The sequence below is a fragment of the Notamacropus eugenii genome, chromosome 3, assembly GCF_028372415.1.
Source record: "Notamacropus eugenii isolate mMacEug1 chromosome 3, mMacEug1.pri_v2, whole genome shotgun sequence".
Classification (NCBI taxonomy): Eukaryota; Metazoa; Chordata; class Mammalia; order Diprotodontia; family Macropodidae; genus Notamacropus; species Notamacropus eugenii.
This window is the reverse complement of record NC_092874.1, coordinates 382015736-382042066: the sequence shown is the minus strand read 5'-3', so window position 1 is coordinate 382042066 and position 26331 is coordinate 382015736. Positions and strand designations below refer to the sequence as shown.

General features: G+C 39.0%; 1 protein-coding gene across 1 annotated transcript in view; it reads left to right on the top strand.

The window, feature by feature from the left end:
- Positions 1-1497: 1497 nt before the first annotated feature.
- Positions 1498-26331, top strand: part of FOXK1 (forkhead box K1) — a 108767-nt gene continuing 83933 nt past the window's right edge. Inside the window, exon 1 of the mRNA XM_072597674.1 lies at positions 1498-2120. Coding sequence (XP_072453775.1) covers positions 1513-2120 — 608 coding nt within the window. The 5' untranslated portion in view covers positions 1498-1512. The remainder of the gene's footprint in view (positions 2121-26331) is intronic.

The following is a 26331-nucleotide window of genomic DNA, read 5'->3' as shown; positions in this document are numbered from 1 at the left end:
CAGGGTTACCTGTTTTGGTTCACTGGCAATATGGCAGGAAATCATCAGTGGAATTCCCTAGGGATCTGTGTTTAGTCCTTTGCTGTTTAACATTTTTAAAATCAATAAGGAGGGCAATAACCTTGCAGGCCCACTCCCACCTATGATCCACAGGGTCTAATCCTATTTCACTTAGCCAGATTTCTTAAACGGTGCTTCAAGAAGGGAGAGAAATGAAGTGACTCTTTTGGAACCAAAAATTGAGACACATGGTCTGACAGTAAGAATATTAAAAGTTCATTAAAAGCATGATTTCAGTTTTTGAAATGGAGAATATTCTGGAAAATCTAAGACATCACCATGAAACATCCAAATGTAATATGAGCCCTTTTTCCCACTTAATACTTGAATTTTGGCAAATTACTACAGGTTTCTGAAGAAACCTGTGTTTCTTCATTTGTAAAATGAGAGGGCTAGATGAGATGACCTCTAAAGGGATCTTCCTGCTCTAAATGTATTACCTAGAGGCAGTTAGGTGGCCAAGTGGATAGAGGGCTGCACCTGGAGACAGAAGACCTTCGTTCAGACACTCATTAGCCGTGTGAACCTGGGAAAATCAGCTAACCTGTCCACCTCAGTTTTCTCATCTAGAAAATTAGGATAATAATAGCCACTACCTCCAGGGTAGTTGTAAGCATAGAGCTACGGCTGGAGCTAGGTAAAAGCTGGCTACGAAGGTGATGCTGATGCCTGCGTGGGCCCACCACCGCTGCGCCACAGGGCACCTCCTCAAAGCTCTACATTTTCGTGCCCGGCCAGGGTTCAAGGTCAGCTGGGGAAGCGGCTAGCCCGGGCTGCCCTGGACAACGCTGGCTCTCCTTCCTCCCATTCCTGTTGTCTGACTTGGCTCGGAGGCTGCCCCTGCTTCCAGCTAAGATGGTTTACAGATCGCAGTCAGGATGGACAGGAGGGCCGAGCCCCCCGGGGGCACATGGGACCGCATCCTGAGCCCCACGGGAGCCGGGCCCCGGGGCCGGCCTGCGGCCTGGGGTGTCACAAGCGTGAGGCCTCGTGGCACGCTTGCTCCCTGCGTCTGCAGCCCGGCCCAGCATGGCTGTCCCGCGTGGGCTCCTGGATGGGGGTGAGGGGTGGTTATGATCACATGCCGGGGCCAAGGGTCCGCATCTCCGCCCCCCATCAGCCAAGGCCGCACCACAAGCTCCGCAGGGAAGCCCGGCTCTGGCATTCGCCACTCTCCCAAGCAGCCGGGCCCGGAAAGAAGGCCAGGCGAAGCGCGGCGGGGCGGAGCTTAGGCCAGGGAGCCTGTGCGGCGGCTCGGCGTGGCTCCGTTCCGTGAGCCGCTGCGATCCGCTCCGGGTTTCTGCGCTCGCCTCCTCCCCCACCCGGCTGGGCCCGGCCCGGCCTTTCCTCTCTCTGTCTCTCTCCTTCTCTCTCTCCCTCCCTCCACCGCCCACCCCTCCCCCGCCCCTCCGCCCGAGCCGCCGCCTGGGGCCGATCCGCGCAGCTCCGAACATGGCTGAAGTCGGGGAGGACACGGGCGCCCGGGCCCTGCTGGCGCTGCGCTCGGCGCCCTGCAGCCCGGTGCTGTGCGCCGCGGCCGCGGCCGCCGCCTTCCCCGCGGCGCCGGCGCCTTCGCTGCCACCTCAGCCTCAGCCGCCTCCTCCTCCGCCGCCGCTGCCGCCGCCGCCACCTCCGCCGGCGTCCGCCGCTCCTCCGGCGGCGCCCCAACAGCCGGCGCCCCCGCCGTTGCCGCTGCCGCTGCCGCCGCCGCCGCCGCCTGCGGGCCTGGGGGGAGCCCCGGCCGGCCCGGCCGCCGGGGGAGCGGCGGCGGCGGCGGCGGCGGCAGCCTCGGTGCGGCAGAGCCCCGGGCCGGCCCTGGCCCGGCTGGAGGGCCGCGAGTTCGAGTTCCTCATGCGGCAGCCCGCCGTCACGATCGGCCGCAACTCGTCGCAGGGCTCCGTGGACCTCAACATGGGCCACTCGAGCTTCATCTCCCGCCGCCACCTGCAGCTCAGCTTCCAGGAGCCGCACTTCTACCTGCGCTGCCTCGGCAAGAACGGCGTCTTCGTGGACGGGGCCTTCCAGCGCAGGGGCGCCCCGGCCCTGCAGCTCCCCAAGCAGTGAGTAGGAGCCGGCGCCCGGGGCGGCGCGGGAGGGGCCCGGGGACTGCCCCCTCCCCTGCGCCGGGCTGGGCGGGGGGGGGGGCTCCCACGCCCCCGGCATCCGTGGGAATCCCCCCACACACGCACGGGTTTGGGGGCGGGGAGGCCCAGGAGCAGCAGGCTAGGGGGATGTGCCCGGCGTGGGGTGTGAAACGTGGCTGTTGACCTTCCTCTTCCTCCTTCCTCCCCGCACACGGGCACACACACACTCACACTCACACAGACACATACATACACACACACACACTCTCTCACACTCACACTCTCTCCCTCTCCCTGAAGGTTTGCCCCCCACGCGGAGCCTGCTGTAGGCAGATGAGGCATCTCCTCTCTGGGGTGGGAAGGTAGTGTCAGTCTGGAAAGTGGGGGCGGGGGGCTGGCTCATGTCAGCCTCAGCCCCGGGGGGCCTGCAGGGAAATATGTCATGGTTTTTCCAGGAAAAGAGCTGTCTGTTGGATCCTGAGAGTAGCTGGTGGGAAAGGGTGCAGCTTCTTTCTGGAAGGACTGGGAGAGAGTTTCACTCCCTCGGGAGGGTGTTTACCTGCCCAGGAGGGTGCATTCTAAGGAGGTGGCCGAGAGCGGCCCCTGCGGACGCTGTTACCTCTGGGGGGTAGGGATGTGCTACCTGTAGGGAGGGAGCTACCTATGGGCAGGTAAGAGCTTTGGCCTGAGGGAGGGAAGAAAGCAGATCGGAGAAACTGGAGCCGGGATATTGTTTTCACCTCCTTGAGGAGGAAGGGGAGGTGAGTGGCCGCCAGCTAGGAAGGGCTTGCTGAATAACTCAATTTATGTACCTTTGAAATGGTTGTAATAAAAATAGTACCGTTCTCCGTACCGCAAAAGGATATTAAGTTTAATTAAACAGCAGTTACAAAGCGTTCATGAAAAGCCTCATGGAGCAACAACAGTTATTAACCTTTCTGTCAGGAAGGAGGAGATAAATAGCAGGTCTGGTAGGCCAAAGCATGTAAGAAGTCTTGATTCAAATTCTGCCAAAAAAAAAAAAAAAAAAGGATAATTGTGGTTGTCATTTCATCACTGGATGGCCAAGGGAGACAGTGTATGTGTAGTTCATGTGTATTTCATGTGTTCCTTAGACATATTTTTCCTCCCCTACTTTGCCTTATGCAGTAAGTTACCTTTTATTTTTTGTAGGTGAGTATTCAATTATAATAGTTATATTCCAGAAGCATGGTCCAAAAGATCTTTGCTCTTGACAATCTGTTGATTAGTATAAAGTATTTTTAATTCTTTACTTTCTCTGCTGGCTTTTTGTTTTTAATAATTATAGCACTCCACTTTTTCACCCCCTGGGGTATTTCTTGTTTTAAAGAGTTGTCTTTTGACTCTGATCTCTCTTTTTCACTTGTTGCCTTAGCCCAGGATATTTCTGCTCTAATAATCCCTAAGGCCATAGGGTTTGTTTATGTAAACTTTTTCACTTTCTAGTTTCTTGGGCCATTTAACAATTAAGTACTGCATTGATTTCAAGTGTCTGAAAGGGCTGGCCCCCCCCCCCCCCCCCCCCCCCCCCCCCCCCCCCCCCCCGTGTCACCTCTACTTATAACTTCTAGAGAACTTTTCTTTTCCTTAGAGTTTAGGGGAGAATCCTAGTGCCATAAAAATTGAGAATTCTTGAAAAATAAAGTAGCCTTACCCAGCGTGCTTTAAAAGATATCCTCGCTGCAGGCTTTGAAGTTTATTCATGACATAAAGTTTGCTTTGTGTGTGTGTATGAATTAGTCTCTCCAACAACTGCTCATCTTCCGTTGCATTCCTTTTTGAGGCCTGTTTCTGCTATTACAGCTTTATGTAATTTGTGTTTTTTAAGTGCTTTTATTAACAATCTTGTTTTTTCAGGGTTTCCCACCCCTAGTCATGAAACAAATATACTTCTGCTTGGAGGTAGCTTATATAGTTGACATTTATTTAGCACCTTAAAGTTTGTGAATATGTTTGCATAGTATTATCTTGTTTAAGCCTTTCAAGAGCTGTTTGAGGTAAACACCATAAGTTGTTAGACATTTTAGAGGAGAAGAAACAGAGACTAAGAGAGTTTAAGTGACTTGTTAAGTGACATAGTGACTAGCAACACAGCAAGTGTTGGAGGTAGGATTAAAACCCAGGTCTTCTGACTTCAAGTCCAACATTCTATCTACTTACTATGCCTCTTCTCTGTGCTGAATCTTAAATGAAGCTTTACGGTAAAATTCTCATCTGTTGTTTCTGTAACTCAAAAAGAAGAGTTACATTGTGCTTCCTTTGATCACTCGCTGAATGATCCAATATTTGTTATTTTTAAAGATCTTTGTAAATGCTTTGTAAATGTATGTAAAAATATGACTACCTCCAGAGGCTTGCACTTTTATTTGATATGGCCAAAGAAATATGGTAGTCATTGGTAAACATTTGACCATCTACTTATTTGCTGTTGCAATTGTAAACTTTAATCCGGTGTGCCAGTCTGCTTCCATTACTTACAGGAGTAGTTCTGAGTAATATTCTTGGTGTCAGTAAAGTAAAATTTGTAAGAACAGTGAACGGGGACACATGAGGGAAAATATTAAATAGATACTGTTACAAAAGAAGATTGTTTTGCTGGTGTGGTGTAGAAGCTATTGGAGCTGTTTTATTTAGCAACTCAGACCTCAGAAATAATGTTATCCAGAATAAGTTATTGTAATCTTTGAGAGTATTTTGAACTGAAAATCAGTACTGAAAGGATTAAAAATTTTTTCAGGACTGAGCAAAGTTCTATGTTTAAATTTTCTTAAGGAAGAAAAGAGAAATTTAGCATTGCTTTTTTTTTTTTAAGGCAGTAATCTGAGTTTTTAGGATTATTATTTCTGTTTTCTTCAGCCTGTGTTCCCTCATTTACTGATGAGCAGTTCTGTCAGCAGTACTTGGGACTCCTGAGTTCCATCACAGCAAATTGTCCAGATTCTTTTGTCTTATTGAATATTGTTTGCAATACATGAGGCACCATTGCCTGGAGCTTGGAAATCTTTTCTTTTCATTGTCATGGTGACTGCAATAATTGGATTTGACCACTATTCAGAATTTACCAAATATGTGCAGTCTCTACTAGGATCACTAAAGATAGGAGGAGTGTAATAATAGACTGTGTAAGCCAGTATTGACTTGTTAATCTTTTTTTAGTGTTGCCATAGTGTTATTTGATCAGTTCTCTTGGATTCCCTTTAGCTCTATAGATACAGGTGAGATATTTACGAGTTATATCAGAGAAAAAGTGACTGGTTCAGTCTGGTTTCCTGAAATGGACCCATTAGCATGATACAAAGGGAACTCATGTGCTGTTGTTTCCTTTATTTTTAATCACTGATGTATCTGAAAAAGGAAGAGATTGGACTTGGTGGCTTCTAGGGTACTTGAACTTAACTTTTACTTTTATATTAAACCATACCCTGTGCTTGTGAACCTTTCGTTCATTTTATCTTATGGTGTAAAACTGAGTTTATTTACATTACCCACTAGAAAGACACACTGAATGGCAAATTCTTTGGATTTTGATTTGTAGACAGATATGATAAAAAAAAGTATCATTTTGTATCAGTATACTTGACTATATGTAAGTGAACAGAACACATTTTAACAGTTTAAAGGAACGTTCAGGCACTGATTATTGCTTTAGATTATAAAGAACCACTTAAAGACTAGGAAATAAATAACCATTAACTACTGATCAGATTGAATGGATTTGGAGTTTGCTAGAAAATGTTTAGAATCCCAAAACTGATTCTCATATATTTTTTGTGTCACCATTCTGGTAGGCATTCAGTTTTATAGTTTATCTGAGGGAGTATGTGTATACATGGATGTAATTCATATATCTATGTCTATGCCCATGTACTAGATTTCACGATAGAGGCAAGTAGTATAAGAATGTAAAGGGAAAACCATGGCGAACTTCCTGGAGAAGGATTTGGAAGATTTGGATTGGTGAAGAGAATGGAAGAGGATGGATCATCAGCACGCAGGAGTAGTAAATTCTGATTGGCTCAGAGGGGCTGTAGATTTTGTGAAAGATGAGATCAAATAGTAAAGCATATTGCTGGAATACCCTTGTGTGTCTGTCAAACTGAGAAATTTGGATTTTATAGCATAAGCAGTAAGGAAGTATGATAGCATATTGAGTGATATGAAGACAGCATCAAATCTTTTACAGTGTTTGTTAGCATGTATTGAAATGGGTAGAGATTAGAAGCAGGGATAATAGGTTAGAGACTGTTGTAGTAATCTGGGTGTATGTGGTATTACAGATGGAAATTCTTTCCAGGGGTAAATTTTAGAGTTCCTTGCAAGGAAGAATTGATCCAACTTTGTGTCTTTAAGGATGTGCAGGACAAAGGTGATGGGCTGCAAATCCTGTCATTTAATGTTATTATGATTATTAGTGCTAATAATAATATAGCACTTTTAGGTTTTCACAGTGAGTAGAGAAGAAGCTCATGAGCCTAGTATCAAAATCTTTTAGAAGGTTGCAAAAGTGACTTGGAATTTGGTAGATGACAGCAATAAGGATGGGGAGAAGATGGTGTAAACTGAGTGGCTCTGCTGTGTAATACCTTTGTGACCGTTGGGAAAACACTTTACCTTTTTGCACCACAATTTGCCCAACTGTAAAAGAGGGGATTGGACTGTGTTACCTCTGAGGTCCTCCTAGCTTGATCCGTGAAAGTGTGGCACTGTGAATCAAATTATTTAAGTCTCAAGAACCAGGAGAGAATGATGTTATTGCTGGTAATAAAGAATTTGGGAAGAGGAGCTAGTTTGGCAGAGGGAGATGAGTATGTTGTTTTCAACATGTAGCTACAAATAAAAACCTTAACTGTAGCAAGCTTCCTTGAAACATCAGGTCTTCATTCTGGCAAATTTACTTACTATTTAGAAGGCTTTTTTACCTCTCATATGTATGCGGAAATTAAACTGAGGTAATATTAAAAAAAATAACTTTTTTTTTAAGGTTTCATAGAGAGTATGGCAAATTAAGCTATCATAGTAAAAATAATATTTAAAATGTTATTTACTTCATGTCTAATTTTGGGAACTTTCCAAATAGCTATGAAAACTTAGAATCTTTTCCATCGTCTATATGAGATTCATATAGTTGATCATGCATTATTTTCTTCAGGATAAGCCTTTTTCATATTGGTAAGGGAAAAATAGAATTTGTAGCTGCTGAGTATGTGATGAGGGCTACTAATATCATATTTAATATTTTTGAATAATCTTAGATAAATTGTGTCAGCACAAAATTTTAAATTCTATTTGAAGATAAGGTTATTAATTGCACAGTTTGACTGTTATGTGACTTGCCAAATTAATGACCACTGAAAATTTCAAAATGTTTAACTTCTATAATCTAAATTTAAAACATTTCATATTAAAATGAGATTATACCAAATACTTCAACTTTGATTCCTTGAAAATAGATTCATAATAAGGTTTGTGAGATTTTGGAAGCTAATTTTTATTGCCACTATAAATTTTTTTTCTACAGTAGTCTCATTCTTGAGCTTATAGTTTTATTTAATATACAAGGTGCAATGTTGGTTGATAAAAATTTGATGGAAAAATAGCTGTGTGAATATGTTTCACATTTTTAAGAGTAAGCATGTTGAATAATGTCCAATGAAAATTACAGCTTTTACATTCTAAACTGTAATGTTGATAACATGAACCTATTTACAAGTATTCTTACATCCTCAGTTGACTAATTTTTCAAAATAAAGAGTACTTTTAACTTTCCTGGGTAATTGTTTAGGTTAGTCTATTAAATATTGTGGTGATATTCTACGTAGACTCATTTCTTCTGAGGTTACAGTTTTGCTAATAATAGAATATTTATAAACATGTTTTTCAGCATTTGCAAAAAGTAAAATGAGCTAATCAATAAATATTCAGAAGGGAGATGGGTGTTTTATAGTCTGGATGAGGTGCGGTTTTCACTCCATTTTGGCAGTGAGTGAACATGAACCTCCATCTTCAAGTTACAATGATATCACAAAGACCCTTGATGCTCCCTCTCTACAAATATGTGGACTGATTATATGCTTGCATTTCTCAGAATTGAAATTGCATGTAGCAGCCAGGACTATATTTATTTCTGCAACTTAAGTGTCTCTGGTACCAAGCTTGGAGAAGTAGTATTTGTAAAGTGTTTTGAGATTGTTAGATAGGAAGTGGTGTGGGAGTCAGTGTTATTATGTAACTCTGTTTACTATCTATAAGTGGTATGATTTAAGCTGATATTTTGACCTTCTGAAAAAATTGAGAGATACATAATTTCTTAGGAAATGAGAAATAAGTATGGCATTTTAATTTTTTATTGCTTTTTTGTGCCTTTAATATTGAATAAGATTTTCAGAGAGGAGGAAGCATGACATAATAGAGAGAGCTAACCTGGAGTCAGGAAGACCTGGGTTCATACATATTAACTGTGAATCTGGGCATATCACTTACTCCCTTTGTTGTTGTTGAGTCATTTTAGTCAGGACCAATTCCCATGACCCCACTTGGAGTTTTCTTGCAAAGATACTGGAGTGGTTTGCCATTTCCTTCTCCAGTCCATTTTACAGGTGAGCAAACTGAGGCAAACAAGGTTAAGTGACTTTCCCAGGGTCACACAACTAGTAAGTGTCTGAGACTGTATTTGAACTCAGATCCTCCTGATGTTGGGTGAGGGGAGACAGACCCTTTATCCACTATGGCATCTATCTTACCCTCTTAGTGCCCCAGGTAAACTTCTGACATTTAAGGTTTAGAACAGTTGCCGTCTGTATTAGTAAATGTAGTTTCCTCATGAAGAATTCTATATATTGATGACATTTCAAGTCAAGCTTTCTCAGTTCAATTCCTCCTCCTCCCATCAGAATGTTATAGGTATATATACTAAATATTGTTTTCTTTGTTCAGTCTTCTACAGAAAAAAAAGCATTATGATATGTTGTTAGGTTTTTATTTTAAAATTGTGGAACAGCTTATCTTTGGAGAACTAAATAAAAAACTAGCCTAATCTCTTGTTATAAAGTTTAGCCTGATTAGCATGTTGTGATATTATTTGATTAAATTTAGTGATTAGCTTTAAAAAAAACTAAAATTACAGTCAGTTCTGGACTAGAAGAATTTGTGAATTCTTTGTCATTTTCCATGTAAGGGGATTGGATCATCTCTCCTTTTCTAGCATGTTTTCAGGGCACTTTTTCTCCTAACCATTGAGAATTTAAGGTCTCAATAGTAGGACTGATCTGAGAGGAGCCATTGGAGAGAGGGATTTTGTTTCTCTAGAGTGGGAGGCAACATGGTGTAATGGAAAGAATGTTGGCTTGGATGTTAGATGCTCTAGGTTCCAGTTGTGGCTCTTTCACTAATGAGCTGTGTAATGCTGAGGAGGTCACATCACCTCTTTTGGCCTATTTCTACATCTATAAAATAAGGCATTTGAACTCAGTGAACTCTAATGGTCCTTCTAACTCTGACATTCTGTGACTTTATGAGAATTAGAAAGTTAGTTTTGTGTTTCTTCAGTGGATCAGGTGCCCAGACTGAGGGAACAAGAATATCCCTCTCACTTGGCAGATCAAGAAGATGGTAACTTAGGGTACTACTACAACTGATGAAGATATTCCATAAGATTAGTAAGTGTTGGCTGTGGAATTGAAATCCATCCATTTCCTTTGCTTAATTACATATTTACTGAGAAACTTCTCTTCCTTAAATTTCTTGTTTCCCTACCAAATACATTGATTGATGTGCAGTTAATATTTCTCATTTTATAGTGTTAAATTTGCTTCCCAATAAAAATCAGTTTTGGGGGTTTGAACCAGTTTTTATTATAGCCTAGTTATTTCTAATAAGCCAACACTTGAGAACTGGAGGACCAAGAGACCACCAGATTGTGGTGGTTCTTCCTTGAAGGTCTTTCTTTTCCAGAAGCTGGAGAGTAAGTGAACCAGAAACAAGGCTATAAAGGAATAGTGGTAGTAGAAAAGGGAGGGGAGAGAGATAAGAGGGTTAATGGATTAGGAAATTTAAAGAAAGTGTTTTATCTGTATTGACGGGACGTAGTAGATGAATTGCACAGTCACTGATTAATCATGAATGGTGTAAAAACAACTCTGGATTTGGAATAAGAGGACCTGCTACTACTTGACTGACCCATAACAAGTCATTTAACCCCTTTGCATCTCAGTTTCCTCTTCAATAATAATGAGAGAGTGGGTGTGATGATAATAATAATAAATAGCATTTAAACCTCACTTTACCATATGCCGCGCACACTGTGTTAAGCATTTTACAGTTATCTCTTTTGATCTTCACATTTTACAGATGAGGAAACTTTGGCAGACAAAGGTTAAGTGACTTCCTCAGGTCACACAGCTGGCATGTGTTAGAGGTCAAATTAGAACTCAGATCTTCTGACTCAAGGCCTTGTGCTGTATCTACTGTGCTGCCTAGTGCTTCTGACTCTAAATCTATGATCATTGCACTAGAGAATATGGATACTGTGCTTAAGGATATTACCTTAAGCTCAAAATATCTATTTCATCTTACCTTATGACTTTCCTTTTTTTCCCCTAACTTTTATTCCCTATCTTTTATTGTCATTACCCTTCCCCAGGTTCTTTAAGCTCCCAACCATAGACCACCTTTATCCTTTGTCATAAAATAAATTAAAAACTTTTCAAAAGACACTTAAATTTTATTCAGGATCTTGTGTTCTGGGTAAAGTATGGTTTCCTTAAATTGGGAATTAAGGCAACTGTTTCAAGCTATTGCTAGTGAATACCCAGAATTCCTTACTATAACTTCATAGTTATATGCAAGATAACCAATACTGGCCAGAAAAAGGGGGGTGGGGAACTGTTTCACTCTTGTTAAAGTGGTCAGTACACTTTAACTGTATTGATTGGTCTGTAAGGCAAAAAAAAAGGGGGGGGGAGGGGTGTCTATTTTTTCTTCTCCTTATCTTGGCATCCCCCCCCCCAACATTCCCCCTTCACATACACACACACTCCCTCTCCCTCTCACTCTCCCTCTCACTCTCCCTTTCACTCTCCCTTTCCCTTTCTCTCCCCCTCTCTGCTACCCCCCACATAGTAGCTTGGAGTACCACCAGACTGAAAACAAAACTTGAGGTCTTCCCTTTATTGTTAGTAAACAGTTTGTTGTTGACACAGAGTGAAGATGGCCTTTGGGCTACTGGGAGATAAGTAGGCCACCCCAAGGGTTGAAGACTGACCTTGTAAAAGGGCTTTTGAATCAGACTAGAATGCAGGGTGATTAGATAAAAAATAAGTTAAAGATTAGAGAAAAGTACAGAATTTTATTTCACATGGCAATTAAAAAAAATTGATGTATTTTAAGAAATGCAAAACAAACTTTAAAGTATCATACCTATTAAACTAGTAAAAATGAAGATTATGAAACCTATTGGTAGCAAGAGTATGGAGAAATAGATAAACCTAATGTATTTCTAAGGGAAATGAAAATTGGTTCAGGCTTTCTGGTGAATGTCGACATAGAACAAGCACTTTTACCTACAAAACTTACGGAAAGTACCACTTAAAAAATGACTTCACAAATGAATCTGAAAGTGACGTGTTGCTCTGAATTCCCAACTGTGGCAAATGAAACTCTTTATAACTAGAGGTACTCATAACCCAGTTGGATAATTATTCTGAGCTTACTTGGTCTTAAAGGATGAGACCTCTCACCACTGCTCTATTTTCCCAACCACTATCTCATTTTGTACACATGGCCATACAGATGTACACATAAATATGTGTTCTAGAATATTAGAGCCAAAAAGGTCATTAGAAATTATCTAGTCCAAATTTGTCATTTCATAGCTTTAATAACTGAATTGCTGTCTAGAGTAGTGTTCACAGTTAAAGTTTCAGTCTCCTTTGGAGCTTGTCAGGTCCACCTATTAGTTGTGATTTGGTTTGACCACTTTTTCCTCTGAACTGGAAGGAAGCAGAAGCAGGAAGACTTCTGATCCCGAACTTAAGAAATCGTATGTAGCTAATACATAATTGTGGACTGTATTGATACATGAAAATGCATATGAGAAATATTATTAAGAAGAAAAGCAGGATATGATAATATGCACATCTAATGATTACTACTATATAAAATATAACAAAATAAGAAGAAAATTGAAAGTCATGTCAGGCATACCTCCACTAAAGTTATCCTTTGATGTCCCATTGTATCATGGAGTTGATCCCTTGCTTTTGAAGCTATGCCAGTGGGGTATTTGATCTGATAGGTCCTATCAAGCTGACAGGGCTTCAGGTGTGGGTCGACTGAGAGATTGTCATCTGAGGACCAGCCTACCTAAACTCGTGATTCAGCACCTATCTCTAATGTCTAAATCTTAGATATTTGTATAGTCTCTCATGCTTTTTTATGTTTTATTAAGTTAACAAACAAGTAAATACCTGTCATGTGTAATGCACTGTGTTGGGTGCTGGGGAAGATACAAAGATCTATGACTTCGTACTGCTCTTAAGAAATTTACAGTATAGTAGAAGAAAGAAGAGAAGTACACAAATATTATGCCAGATAGGCTAAAAGTGCATAAGATTACCATAAAGTGCTATGAGATCAGACAAAGGAAAGATTATTTTCAGCTTGGGGGATAGTGAATTAGGGAAAGCTTATTAATAAGAGGAAGTGACATTTGAGCAGGACCTTGAAGAATTAGTAAGATTTCAACTGGTAGCAATATTGGAACAGAGGCCACCCCAAGATTGGTTGGAGAGACTGTATTTCATATAAGTATGCTTTTTCCCCCTAACCAGATTGAAAACTCCTCAAGGTTATGAGTTACTTCCACTAATGATATAATGATATGTTCCACAAATGATATCTTTAGATTTTAGAGCTAAAAGGGACCTTAGAAGTTATCTGGACTAAATTTCCTCAGATAACTGAGACATTCTCATTCAGACATTTTCATCTTCATGGTGGGATTTCTCTCAATCTCCACTATCCTGCGTATCTCCTTTAGCATTTCACCAGAGTTAAGTATCTCCCTCTGCTTTGCCAGTGAACATTTCAGTTGAGTACATCTCTCTTGTCTTACTTGTTTTTTCTTACGAGTTCCTTTCTGTCCCTTAAATCCACAGCATAGCTTCATGATCACAATGCCTACCTCAGTGATGTCTTAGAATACTGCATTTGAAATCAAAAGAGCTGAGTTCAAACTCTTCATCTGTTATTTACTGTATGACCTTGAGCAAGACACTTTCCTTTCTGGGACTGAATTTCTTCATCTGTAAAAAGACAGAACTAGATGAACTTTGAGATCCTAAGATTCCACCCCCCACATTTCCAAGTCACTTCTCAGTCTCAGGCATTCATCCATCCTCAGTGACTTCTAATTCTGTTCACTTTGAAGGAAGGATATGGGACATTTTTATTGGGACCATTGGAATCCATTAGGGATAAGGAGAGGGCAAGGAAGGTAGTAGGAGGCAAAAGGCTTGAGGAGAAGGGATTTGTGGAACAAGAGAAAACATTGTGCTTTATACTTATGCTCTATCTAAAACATAACCATGTTTGAGATTCGATTAGCGATTTCTGCCATTATTTCTCCTCTAGAGGCCTTTGAATTTGTCTTTGTTCCATTTCCTTTAAATATCATAAAAACTGTAGAATGTTAATGCTTCAGTGGCATTATAAATTGTCCAGCTTCTTCAATTTACAGATGAACTGAGCCCGATATCAGTGAGCCCTGGACCACAATTTTAAAATAGGGAAATTGAGATTCTTTAGTAGGGAGAAATAGGTGCTGTCCCTATCTCTGAATACCTTATAGTTAGAACCACTGGCTTTAGACACTAATCTTGAGGCATTTGGAGCAAAGCCTATAGGTTATCATCCTTGTAGGTATTTTCCCAAGATGAGCTATGGTAGTTCTGGAATGTAGGAACTTTAGAAACTTATTAATAGGATTTCTTAGAGAGACTTTCTTGAGGAAATACATATAACTTTACTGCCCAGTGATAGTGATGTGTAAGGTTTAAAAGTAGTAGTAGCAGCTGCTTTCCTCCTGTCAGTGTAAACAATACCGGGGATACGGGAAACTGCTTAAACTCCCACATCTAACACTTAACTGTGTAATCTTTGTCAAGTCACTTAATGTTTATGATCCTAAGTTCTCTTATTTATAAAAAGGGGATAATACATGTATTATACATCAAATTGAACGTGGCTGAATTTGCACTTGCCTGGTTTCTGCTAGTCTTTCTAGAAAGGGCAGACTAGATAGATTGAATTGGTCTAAGGGAGACACTTTGTTCATACTGACCTCATGTCAGGGAAGAAAATCCTGAGTTTAGCATAGGATCTTTTGAAGCTTATCTTAGAATTAACTTGAATCCCTTGGACCGTACCATTTTTTAAAGTTAATTTATTTATTTTTAGTTTTCAACATTCACTTTGATAAGTTTTAAATTTTTTCCCCCTTCCTCCGCAAAATGGCCTGGAATCTGATATAGGCTTTACACATGCATTCCTGTTAAACACATTTTCATGTTAGTCATGTTGTATAGAAGGATTATAATGAATGGGAGAAGCCATAAAAAAGAAAAAATAAAACCAAAAGGAAAATAGTTTGCTCTGCTCTGCATTCAGACTCCAGTTTTCTCTGGATGTGAATGGTATTTTCCCATCATGTGTCCTTGGGAATTGTTTTGGGTCCTTGCATGGCTGAGAAGAGCTATGTGGCTGTTACCGTGTTCAATGTTCTCCTGGTTCTGCTCACATCACTCAGCATTGGTTCATTGGTCTTTCCAAGCCTCTCTGAAGTCTGACTCTGGTCATTTCTTATAGCACAATAGTATTCCATTACATTCATATGCCACAACTTGTTCAGCCATTTCCCAGTTGATGGGCATCCCCTCAATTTCTAGTTCTTGGCCACCACAAGGAGAGCTACTATAAATATTTTTGTACATGTGGTACCTTTTCCCATTTTTATGATCTCTTTAGGATACAGTACTAGAAGCAATATTGCTGGGTCAAAGAGTATGTACATTTTTATAGCCCTTTGGGCATAGTTCCAAATTGCTCTCCAGAGTGGTTGGATTAGCTCACAGCTCCACCAACAATGAGTTAGTGTTCCAACTTTCCCACATCTTCTCCAACATTGATCATTTTCCTGTTTTGTCATGTTAGATAATCTGATAGATGTGATGTGGTACCTCAGAGTTGCTTTGATTTGCATCTCTCTCATCAGTAGTGATTTGGAACATTTTTTCATATGACTATAGATAGTTTAATTTCTTCCTCCAATAATTGCTTGTTCATATCCTTTGACCATTTTTCAATTGAGGAATGACTTGTATTCTTGTAAATTTGACTCAGTTCTCTATATATTTTAAAAATGAGACTTTTATCAGAGACACTAGTTGTAAAAATTCTTTCCCAGTTTTCTGCTTCCCTCCTAATCTTGGTTGCATTGACTTTGTACATAAACTTTTCAATTTAATATAATCAGAAATATCCATTTGGCATTTCATAACGTTCTCTATCTCTTGTTTGGTCATAAATTCTTTCATTCTCCATAAATCTGACAGATTAACTACTCCTTGCTCCCCTAATCTGTTTATAGTATCAGCCTTTATATCTGGAGCATGTACCCATTTGGCCTTTATTTTGGTATGTGGTGTCAGATGTTGGTCCTACCATTTTTTACAATACAAGTTTATTTTATTTTCAGTTCTTAATTCTTTCCTTTCTTCTTTTCCTCCCCCCACCTATTGAAAAGGCAAGAAAAACAAAATCCTTACAATTTATGTTCAGTCATGTTAAACATTCTCCATTGGCCATGTTCAAAAAAAAAAAAAAGAGGAAGGAAAAAAATACCTCAGTCTGTACTCTTGAATCCCTCAACTTTCTCTCTAGTGGTGGATACATGTTTCATCATGAATCCTGTGGAACTGCAGTTGGTCATTGTGTTGATCAGTGTTACTAAGTCTTTAAAAGTTGATTGACTTTACGATACTTTTGTTATTGTTTAAATTGTTCTCTTAACTACATTTCACATCTATTTACACAAATTTTCCCAGGTTTTCCTGAAACCATCCTCTTTATCATTTCTTATAATATTACATCACATTCATATAAGTAACTTATTCAGCCATTCACCAGTTGATGGTCATCCTGTTTCCAGTTCTTTGCCACCACAAAATGAGCTGCTATAAATATTTTTATACATATGAATCTTTTTCCTCTTTAATCTCTTTGAAATGTAGACCTACTAGCAGTATCACTGGGTCAGATTATACACAATTTAATAGCTTTTTGGGTGTCATTTCAAATTGCCATTTAGAAAGGTCAGATCAGTTTACAGCTCCACTTTATAATACCTGTTTTTCCATAGCCTCTCCAGCATTTGTTATTTTCCTTTTTTGTCAGCGTTGCCAGTCTAATGAACTTGAGGGTGATGTCTCAGAGTTGTTTTAATTTGCATTTCTCTTATTTTTAGTGATTTAGATAACTTTAAAGTAGAAGTATTGATAGCTTGTATTTTTTTGCTCCGAAACTGTATGTTTATATCCTTTGACCATTTATCAATTGGTTAATGGCTCTTATTCTTATGAATTTGACTCAGTTCCCTGTATAGCTTGGAAATGAATCCTATTATCATAAAAACTTAACTACAAAGATTTTTTTCCTGTTTCTACTTGTAACTGCATTTGTTTTTTCAGATTTTTTAAATATTATGTAATCCAAGTTATTTTACCTATTGTGAAATTTTCTTGTTTTGTCATGAACTCTTCCCCTATTTATAATTCTGACAGGTAATTTCTTCCATGATCTAACAATTTGCTTATGATCTTACCCTTTATATCTTAATCATGGACTCATTTGGAACTCATGATATATGGTATGAGATGTTGATCTATACCTGGTTTCTGCCAGGCAACTTTCCAGTTTTTGCAACAGTCTTCGTCAAATAGGAAGTTCTTGTCCCAATAGCTGGAATCTTTGAGTTTATCAAACACAGCATTTTTTCAGTGCTCATTTATTCTTTTACATTGTACACCTAATCTCTTCCACTGATCAACCTCTCTTTTTCTTACCTAGTACCAAAGTTTTGGGTTTTTTTGACAATTACTACTTTGTAGTATAGTTTGAGATCTGGTACTGCTAGGGCCTCCCTCCCCATTTTTTTTCATCATTGCCTTGATATTCTTGACTCTTTGTTCCTTCAGGTGACTTTTGTAATTTTTTTCTAGCTCTGTAAAGTAACACTTTAGTGGTTTGATTGATAGGCCACTGAATAAGTAAATTAATTTAGGTGGTATTGGCTGAGCATACCCATGAACAGTTAATATTTTTCCTGTTATTTAGATTTGTCTTTATTTGAAGTATTTTATAAATGTGTTCATATAATTGTGTGTGGACTTATGTGTGCCTTAACAGGTAGACTCTTAAGTATTTTATGTTTGTTTTACATTATTTTAAATGGAATTTCTATTTTTAAATCTTCTTGCTGGATTTTGTTGGTAAATTAATATGCAAAAATGTTGATGATTTATGTGGGTATATTTTATGTCCCGCAATGGTACTGGAGTTAATTGTTTTAATTAGTTTTTTAGTTGATTATTTAGGGTTCTGTAAGTAAGCCATTGCAAGGGCTTTCCAAGGAAATCATGATATCATCTGTAAAAAAGATAGTTTTGTTTCTTCTTTTTCTATTATTATTCCTTGGGTTATTTTTTCCTTTTCAAATTGCTGTGGCTACCAATAAATACAACCACAGTATTATAATACTATTGTACCACAATAATTCTAATATAATATTGAATGTTATGGTGATAATAGACATTCCAACTTCACTCTTGATCTTTCTGGAAAGACTTCTAATTTGTCCTCATTACAAATAATACCAACTCTTGTTTTTAGATAGATAACTACTTAACACGTTAGGGAAAGCTCTGTTTATTATTATTCTTTCTAGTGTTTTTAACAGGAATGGGTGTCATATTTTGTCTAAAGGTTTTTTTAATGTAACTGTGGGAAATAATCTAATGTTTTTTGTTATTAATGGCTAATTATGCTTATTACTTTTCCTGATATTGAAGCAGCCCTTCATTCCTTGTACAGTTACAGCCTGGTCTTGGTATATGATCTTTGTGATATATTGGTGTAACCTTATTTCTGATATTTTATTTAAAATTTTCACATCAATATTCATTAAGGAAATTGATCAGCTATGTGACTATCATGTTGTCCCCAATCCCACGATACCAACCCTGTATTTTTTCTCACTTAAGTCTGTTCTGTTCTTTTTTCTGTTCATAAAAAGGAAGTTGCATCTTCATTTCCAGGTCTTTGGCTAAACTGAGGCAGCCTTTGACCCATTCTTTTGACAGGTAGTGGTAGTACTCCTATTAATAAAATGTTATCTTGCGTAGAAAAAAAATGTGCCTCCACCTCCCTTCATTGAATTTCACCTGGGACAACTGCTTTTAACAGTGGCTGCTAAATCATGTAAGAATGATGCTGAATGTGGCTCCCTGGTACTTGAATTCTTTGTTTCTAGCTGCCTGCACTATCTTTCCCTTCACCTGTAACCTCTAGATTTTGGTTTTGATATTCCCAGCTGTTTTCATTTAGGAGTTTCTCTCAGGGAGTGACCAATGGATCCTTTCAGTTTTTACTTTACCCTCTGGTTTTAGAATATCTGGATGGTTTTTCTTTTATGATGTCTTGAAATATGATGTCTAACCTCTTTTTCTTTTGTTTATGGCTTTCAGGTAGTCTGTTGACTTAAAATGTATTACCCTGTTCTATTTTCCAGATCCTTTGTTTTTCCTATAAGATATTTCACATTTTCTTTTATATTTTTTTTAGTCTTTCAACTTTATTAATGTCTCATAGAGCCATTAACGTTCATTTGGGCAATTCTAATTTTCAAGGAATTATTTTCTTCAGTAAGATTTTTTTCTAAAACTAATCTTTTTCTAAACTAGTTTCAAATCTTTCTTAGTTCTTGCTTCTTTTCCCATTTTTCTTCAGCTGCTCTTGTTCGATTTTTAAAATAATATTTTGTAAGTCTTGTTTCAGCTTCTAGGAACTCTGTTGGACTTTTCTTGAAATTTTGCTTATACATGTTCTCAGGTCATTCTTTTCTTCAGTGTTTGTGTCTTGACCTTTCCTGTTGCCATAATAGCTCTTTGTGATTGTATTCTTTTTGTTTGTTTGCTACTTCTTGATTTTGGACTTTATGTTGGTGCCAAGCTCTTTGTAATTTTGAGGAGGATGTATTGCCTGAACTTATGTTCTCTTATGTGTCTTTCTGCTGCTTTCATATCTAGTTCATATTGGAAGCCCAAAAGCTTTCAGTGCTCCTTAAAGTGGTGTCATGTAGGTTGAAGTCTGTTCTCTGCCATCCTGGTTTGAGCTCTGCAAGTTTCTGGACTAGGTTTGGGTATCTTGATTTGGCCTTGTTTGAGGTTTCAGTAAACTGTTGCTAGACTCAGCCACTATTAGATGGTTGAGAGGTTCTGTAGGTTCAGAGTGATGGAACTGCTTGTTCCCCTTTGATCTAGGACTCCTGCCCAAGTTATTTCACTCTAAGCTTATGTACTTTGTTAAATATTAGAACTGAATTACTAGTAGTTCTGCTTCTGACATCAGAGCCATACAGCTGCAGTTTGTTTTTAGAACTTGTTCCTTGGTCAGTGTATAACCTGGATCCTAGCCCAGGACCACTGCTCCCAGGCCTGGTTATGTGACCCAGAACTGGATGGTGGTTCACAAAGCTACCAAATTCCTGCACTCACTGCTTGTTTGGGGATTCCCTGGGATCTCTTTCTGCCCTGATACTTCCTTCCTTGGCATCCTGGCTCGACCCCCTTTTAATCCCTGGTTGTTGGCTTCATAATGGGGTGTCCTCCTTCACATCCTCTTTCTCTCTTTCCCAGTGTCAGCAAACCTCTCTGGCTTTCTTAAGCTTCCCTGGGCTAGAAAAATGACTCACTGTGATTTTTTCTTGGCTTTCCCAATTAGAAATCAGTTTGATGCATTTTCTAGATATTTGTCAAGGAGGTGTGCTCGTCTGTCCAGGATAAAATTCTTCCTTTCACTCCTCTGTCTTGATTGCTCCCAAACTTGCCTTTCTTTAAGGGATTTAATATACCACATACCTTTGCAGAGGTTGGAGGTCCACTAATGTTGTACATTGCACATATTCTCAGATTGTTTTCAATATATTGATCAATTAAGCTGATTTTTTCTTATTAAAAATTTTGTCTTTAAAAATGCTATTTATTGTATGGGATAGCACTCTGATAAGAAGAGGAGAGATACTGGGGGGCAACTCTGTGTGTGTGTGTACTTACAGGTGACATAAGGACTGAGACTGGGGTCCCAGTTCAGTAAACTGAGAAAATTTGAGTGAGAAGAAATCTCATTTATTTGTGGGTTTAGACACAGATAAGACAGTACAGAGGAGTGACACCTGACTTAGATATTGAAAGTATAGAAGAAACTAATTTTTAAATTTCTGTTTTTACAAACATTATCTCTACCTCCTACTGCCTATTCTTTAAATGAACAATGAAGAAAAAGAAAACGTTCATAATAAATACGTGTAGTCTGGCAAAACAAATTCCCAAGTTCGTGCCCGAAAATGTATGTCTCATTCTTCAGTCCTTTGGATTTGTACTTTATCATTTCATTGATCAGAATTCTAAATTCCTTCAAAGTTGTTTTAGAAGAAAAGAATTTCAGTAGAGGTACAGAACAAACCAAATAATTTTCTCACTTGCTGAATTCTCTGATGGATTCTAATCAGAGTTGTTCTAGTCTGCCTTGAGTACCTTAACCATTTATAAGTTTTATGAAGAATTAATGACGAGAGGAAGCAGCCAGACTATATTCTTATGTTTTTTATACCCTGCAAATGGATGACTTTATTGATCCATATATGTTGAAGTCCAACATGAATATCTCTTGGCTTCTGAAACTAGATACTTGAAATTGCTGAATAAGAGCAAATTAAAAGATTATCGAATCATAGGATTTAAGATAGGATTTAAGACTGTAAGGGATGTTAAGAGGTTATCCAGTCCAGCACCTTCATTTTATGTACTAAGAAAATTAAGAGTCTTCTTTCTTCAAGGTCAAGATAGTATAGCTGGAAATTGAATCCAGGGCTTTTGACTCCAGAATGTTATTAGCATTTTACCATATTGTGAAATTGATTAATTCTTAAATTATTTTTCTAGGTCTTAGCATACTTTCAGCAATCCCTTCAGTAATCTCTTTCTGGATCTCTTATTATCTTTAAAATGAGGATTGTTCTGTTTGTTCATAAATTCATTAATAATACTTGAGAATTTTTTAAGTACCTATATTACCATAATGCTGCAAGGATAAATAAGAGATAAATCAATTAATAAGCATTTACTAAGAATTTACTTGAACCATATTATATTCAAGGCACTATGCTGAGCAACAGAGATGAAAAGAAAGGCAAAAATAACCTCAGCCCTCAGAGTTTATAATCTCAGTGGAGGGATTTTGTAGTGGTAGTAGGATCCAAGTGTTTTCACTGTTGTATTGGGTTGGAAATGGATCTCTTTCCAAATGTACAGCAAAAATCTAGCTCTAAAAAATATTTGATTTATTTTATACTTCTGAGTTCTATAGACTGTGATGTTGTATTTTTAATGAGAAAAATTTAATTTTGTAATTTAATTGGAGCATACTACCTTTTCCATTTTCCCCGTTGGAAATGCAGTTGGAGAAAATTTCTTTAAAGTTATCTGTAGAATATGGTTTTAATTTTAGTTTTACTTTTGTTACAATGCTTTGAAGAAAATAGCATTAAAATTTTTTATTTAATTATTTTATTTGTTTTCAGTGTTCTACAATCACTTCCACATAGCTTAGATTTTTTTCCCCTCCCTCTGCCTTCTTCCCCCCTACCTCTCCACTCCCTCCCTGAGATGATGTGCAATCTTATATATGTTCTACACATACATTCCTATTAAATACATTTTCACCTTAGATATGTTGCATAGAAGAATTGAAATGAGTGAGAGAAAACATAGCATTAAAATTTTTAAGAGAACATGGAATCATCCAGTCTTGGGCTGGCCGTTTTTTGAGAGTTTTAAAGGTTTTCAGGCATGTCACAGACCAATGTAAAATAGTTCTTGATGATTTATATACCGTTCTTTAAGGTGCTTTCCATGAAGAACATACAACTTAATTTCACTTATATCTTTTATTTTAGTATTTCTCATCATGGTATGAGTCTTTGAATGGACTACTTTCAGGCTTTCTGTGATCCTGTTTTGGGACTAATAGGTCTGATAGATTTTTAATGGATTTCTAGCATTTCTAACTATTTGAATGACCTTGGGGTATAGCACTTTTTGTTTCTTATGCTAATTAAAATAATATGGTATTCTTTGTTGAAGGGATTGTTAATAGATTTTGTTTCTTTCTGAATGAAGCAACAGACATTTTGTCTGTTGTAGTGTTATGTAATAAGGTTTATGAAATTGATTTCTGAGTGGCATATATTTAAGTGCTTCTATAACAGGTAATTATAATAATCTGTGTCATTACCTACATTAAAGTTTGGCAATGGTAAGAGTTTATAGGCATGAAAGTGGCTATTCTTCATGGCATCTTTGTGGTGCAGCTCATATAATTCTGTTTTACAAATAGGGTTAAGATGACTAGGCTAAAGTCACAAAGTGAGAATATGGTATTTTGCTATCAGATTTAGAGCTTCTGCATCGGTGACTTTCTAGGCAGCTATATCTGTATGTTAAAGATGTATACTTTCTTTGGTGTTTGGATTTTGTCTACACATGTCTAACTTTATACTGATTTCTAGTTTCAGAGAGGTTTTTTTTTTTTAATGTTACACATTGAGCCAGTTTTTATACTCCTTTATACTTCTCATCAAGTCTTCTTAATTCCTCTTTACTTTCTGCAATCAAAGTGGTATCATCTACATGTCTGAGATATTTCTCCTGGCAACCTTAATTCCAGCTTCTGATTTATCCAGCCTGGTACATCAAGTGATGTACTCTGCATATAAGTTAAATAAATAAGAGGATAATATACAGCCTTGTCATACTCCTTTTTCTTTTTCTTTTTTTAAATTTATTTATTTAACTTTTAACATTCATTTTCACAAAACTTTGGGTTCCAAATTTTTTCCCCATTTGTCCCCTCCCCCCACCCCAAAACACCGAGCATTCTAATTGCCCCTATCACTAATCTGCCCTTTCTTCTATCATCCCTCCCTTCCCTTGTCCTCATCTTCTCTTTTGTCCTGTAGGGCCAGATAACTTTCTATACCCCTTTACCTATATTTCTTATTTCCTAGTAGCAAGAACAGAACTCAACAGTTGTTCCTAAAACTTTGAGTTCAACTTCTCTTCATCCCTCCCTCCCCACCCATTCCCTTTGGAAGGCAAGCAATTCAATATAGGCTATATCTGTGTAGTTTTGCAAATGACTTCCATAATAATTGTGTTGTGTAAGACTAACTATATTTTCCTCCATCCTATCCTGCCCCCCATTGCTTCTATTCTCTCTTTGGATCCTGTCCCTCCCCAAGAGTGTTGACCTCAAATTGCTCCCTCCTCCCATTGCCCTCCCTTCCATCATCCCCCCCACCCTGCTTATCCCCTTCTCCCCCACTTTCCTGTATTGTAAGATAGGTTTTCATACCAAAATGAGTGTGCATTTTATTCCTTCCTTTAGTCAAATGTGATGAGAGTAAGCTTCATGTTTTTCTTTCACCTCCCCTCTTTTTCCCTCCGCTAAAAAGTCTTTTTCTTGCCTCTTTTATGAGAGATAATTTGCCCCATTCCATTTCTCCCTTTCTCCTCCCAATATATTTCTCTCTCACTGCTTAATTTCATTTTTTAAAGATATGATCCCATCCTATTCAATTCACTCTGTGTTCTCTGTCTCTCTGTCTCTGTCTCTGTCTCTGTCTCTGTCTCTCTCTCTCTCTGTCTTTGTGTGTAATCCCACCCAGTACCCAGATACTGAAAAGTTTCAAGAGTTACAAATATTGTCTTTCCATGTAGGAATGTAAACAGTTCAACTTTAGTAAGTTCCTTATGACTTCTTTTTGCTGTTTATCTTTTCATGCTTCTCTTCATTCTTGTGTTTGAAAGTCAAATTTTCTTTTCAGCTCTGGTCTTTTCATCAGGAATGCTTGAAAGTCCTCGATTTCACTGAAGGACCATTTTTTCCCCTGAAGTATTATACTCAGTTTTGCTGGGTAGGTGATTCTTGGTTTTAGTCCTAGTTCCTTTGGAATATGATATTCCGTGCCCTTCAATCCCTTAATGTAGAAGCTGCTAGATCTTGTGTTATCCTGATTGTATTTCCATAATACTTGAATTGTTTCTTTCTAGCTGCTTGCAATATTTTCTCCTTGACCTGGGAACTCTGGGATTTGGCCACAATGTTCCTAGGAGTTTCTCTTTTTGGATCTCTTTCAGGAGGTGATCAGTGGATTCCTTGAATACGTATTTTGCCCTCTGGTTCTAGAATCTCAGGGCAGTTTTCCTTGATAATTTCATGAAAGATGTCTAGGCTCTTTTTTTGATCATGGCTTTCAGGTAGTCCCATAATTTTTAAATTGTCTCTCCTGGATCTATTTTCCAGGTCAGTTGTTTTTCCAATGAGATATTTCACATTATCTTCCATTTTTTCATTCTTTTGGTTTTGTTTTGTGATTTCTTGGTTTCTCATAAAGTCATTAGCCTCCATCTGTTCCATTCTAATTTTGAAGGAACTATTTTCTTCAGTGATCTTTTGAACCTCCTTTTCCATTTGGGTAATTCTGTTTTTGAAAGCATTCTTCTCCTCATTGGCTTTTTGAACCTCTTTTGCCCATTGAGTTAGCCTATTTTTGAAGGTGTTATTTTCTTCAGCATTTTTTTGGGTCTCCTTTAGCAAGGTGTTGACCTGCTTTTCATGCTTTTCTTGCATCTCTCTCATTTCTCTTCCCAGTTTTTCCTCCACATCTCTAACTTGATTTTCAAAATCCTTTTTGAGCTCTTCCATGGCCTGAGCCCATTGAATATTTATTTCGGATGTTTGGGCTACAGAAGCCTTGACTTCTGTGTCTTTCCCTGATGGTAAGCATTGTTCTTCCTCATCAGAAAGGAAGGGAGGAGGTATCTGTTCACCAAGAAAGTAACCTTCTATGGTCTTATTTTTTTCCCCCCTTTTCTGGGCATTTTCCCAGCCAGTGACTTGACTTCTGTGTGTCCTCTCCACACCCACCATGCCTCCAGATCCACCCAGCCAGTGCTTGGGGTCTGAGATTCAAATGCTGCTTCCCAGCCTCAGGGCAGGGGTGGGGGTGGGGCTGCTATTCAGTGTGAGATTAAGTTCAGGTGCTCAGGTGGGGGCAGGGCCGCCACTCAGAGCTCAGTTCCCTTCCGGGGGTTTATGCTGAGACCTTCAGCAATGGATCCTGGCTCCTGCCTGCTTGGGGAGCCCTTGTCCACTGCTGCTTCCACTGCTGCCTCCCGAGGAGGCCTGAGTTATGGGGACACCCTGCTCCCGTCTTGGCCAGCCAAAGAGATTCTCTCACTCACCTTTGCCGCCTGCGGGTGGAGGGACCTGGAGATTCTGTCCCTGAAGCCTGCTCAGATCTGCTCCTCTCAGTGCCACACGGCCAAGGCGGGGCTGGGCTCTGCTCCAGGTCCAGTGCATGACAGACTTTTCACGTCAGTTTTTCAGGTCTCTCTGGAACAGAAATCTCCTCCACTCCGTTGTTCTGTGGCTTCTGCTGCTCCCGAATTTGTTGGGAGTTCTTCTTTACAGGTATTTTATGGGCTGTGGGTTGGGAGCTAGCATATGTGTTTCTTTCTACTCCGCCATCTTGGCTCCTCCCCCCATAGTCTTTTATCATTCTTAAACCAATCAGACGTTCCATGTTCAGTTTTAACTATTGTTTCTTTGCCCACATACAAGTTCAAGAGGCAAGTAAGATGACCTGGGACTCCCATTTCTTTGAGGACTTGCCACCTTTTGTTGTGATCCACACAATCAGAGGTTTTAGTATAGTCAATGAAGCAGAAGTAGATGTGTTGCTGGAACTTCCTTGTTTTTTCCACACTCTAGCAAC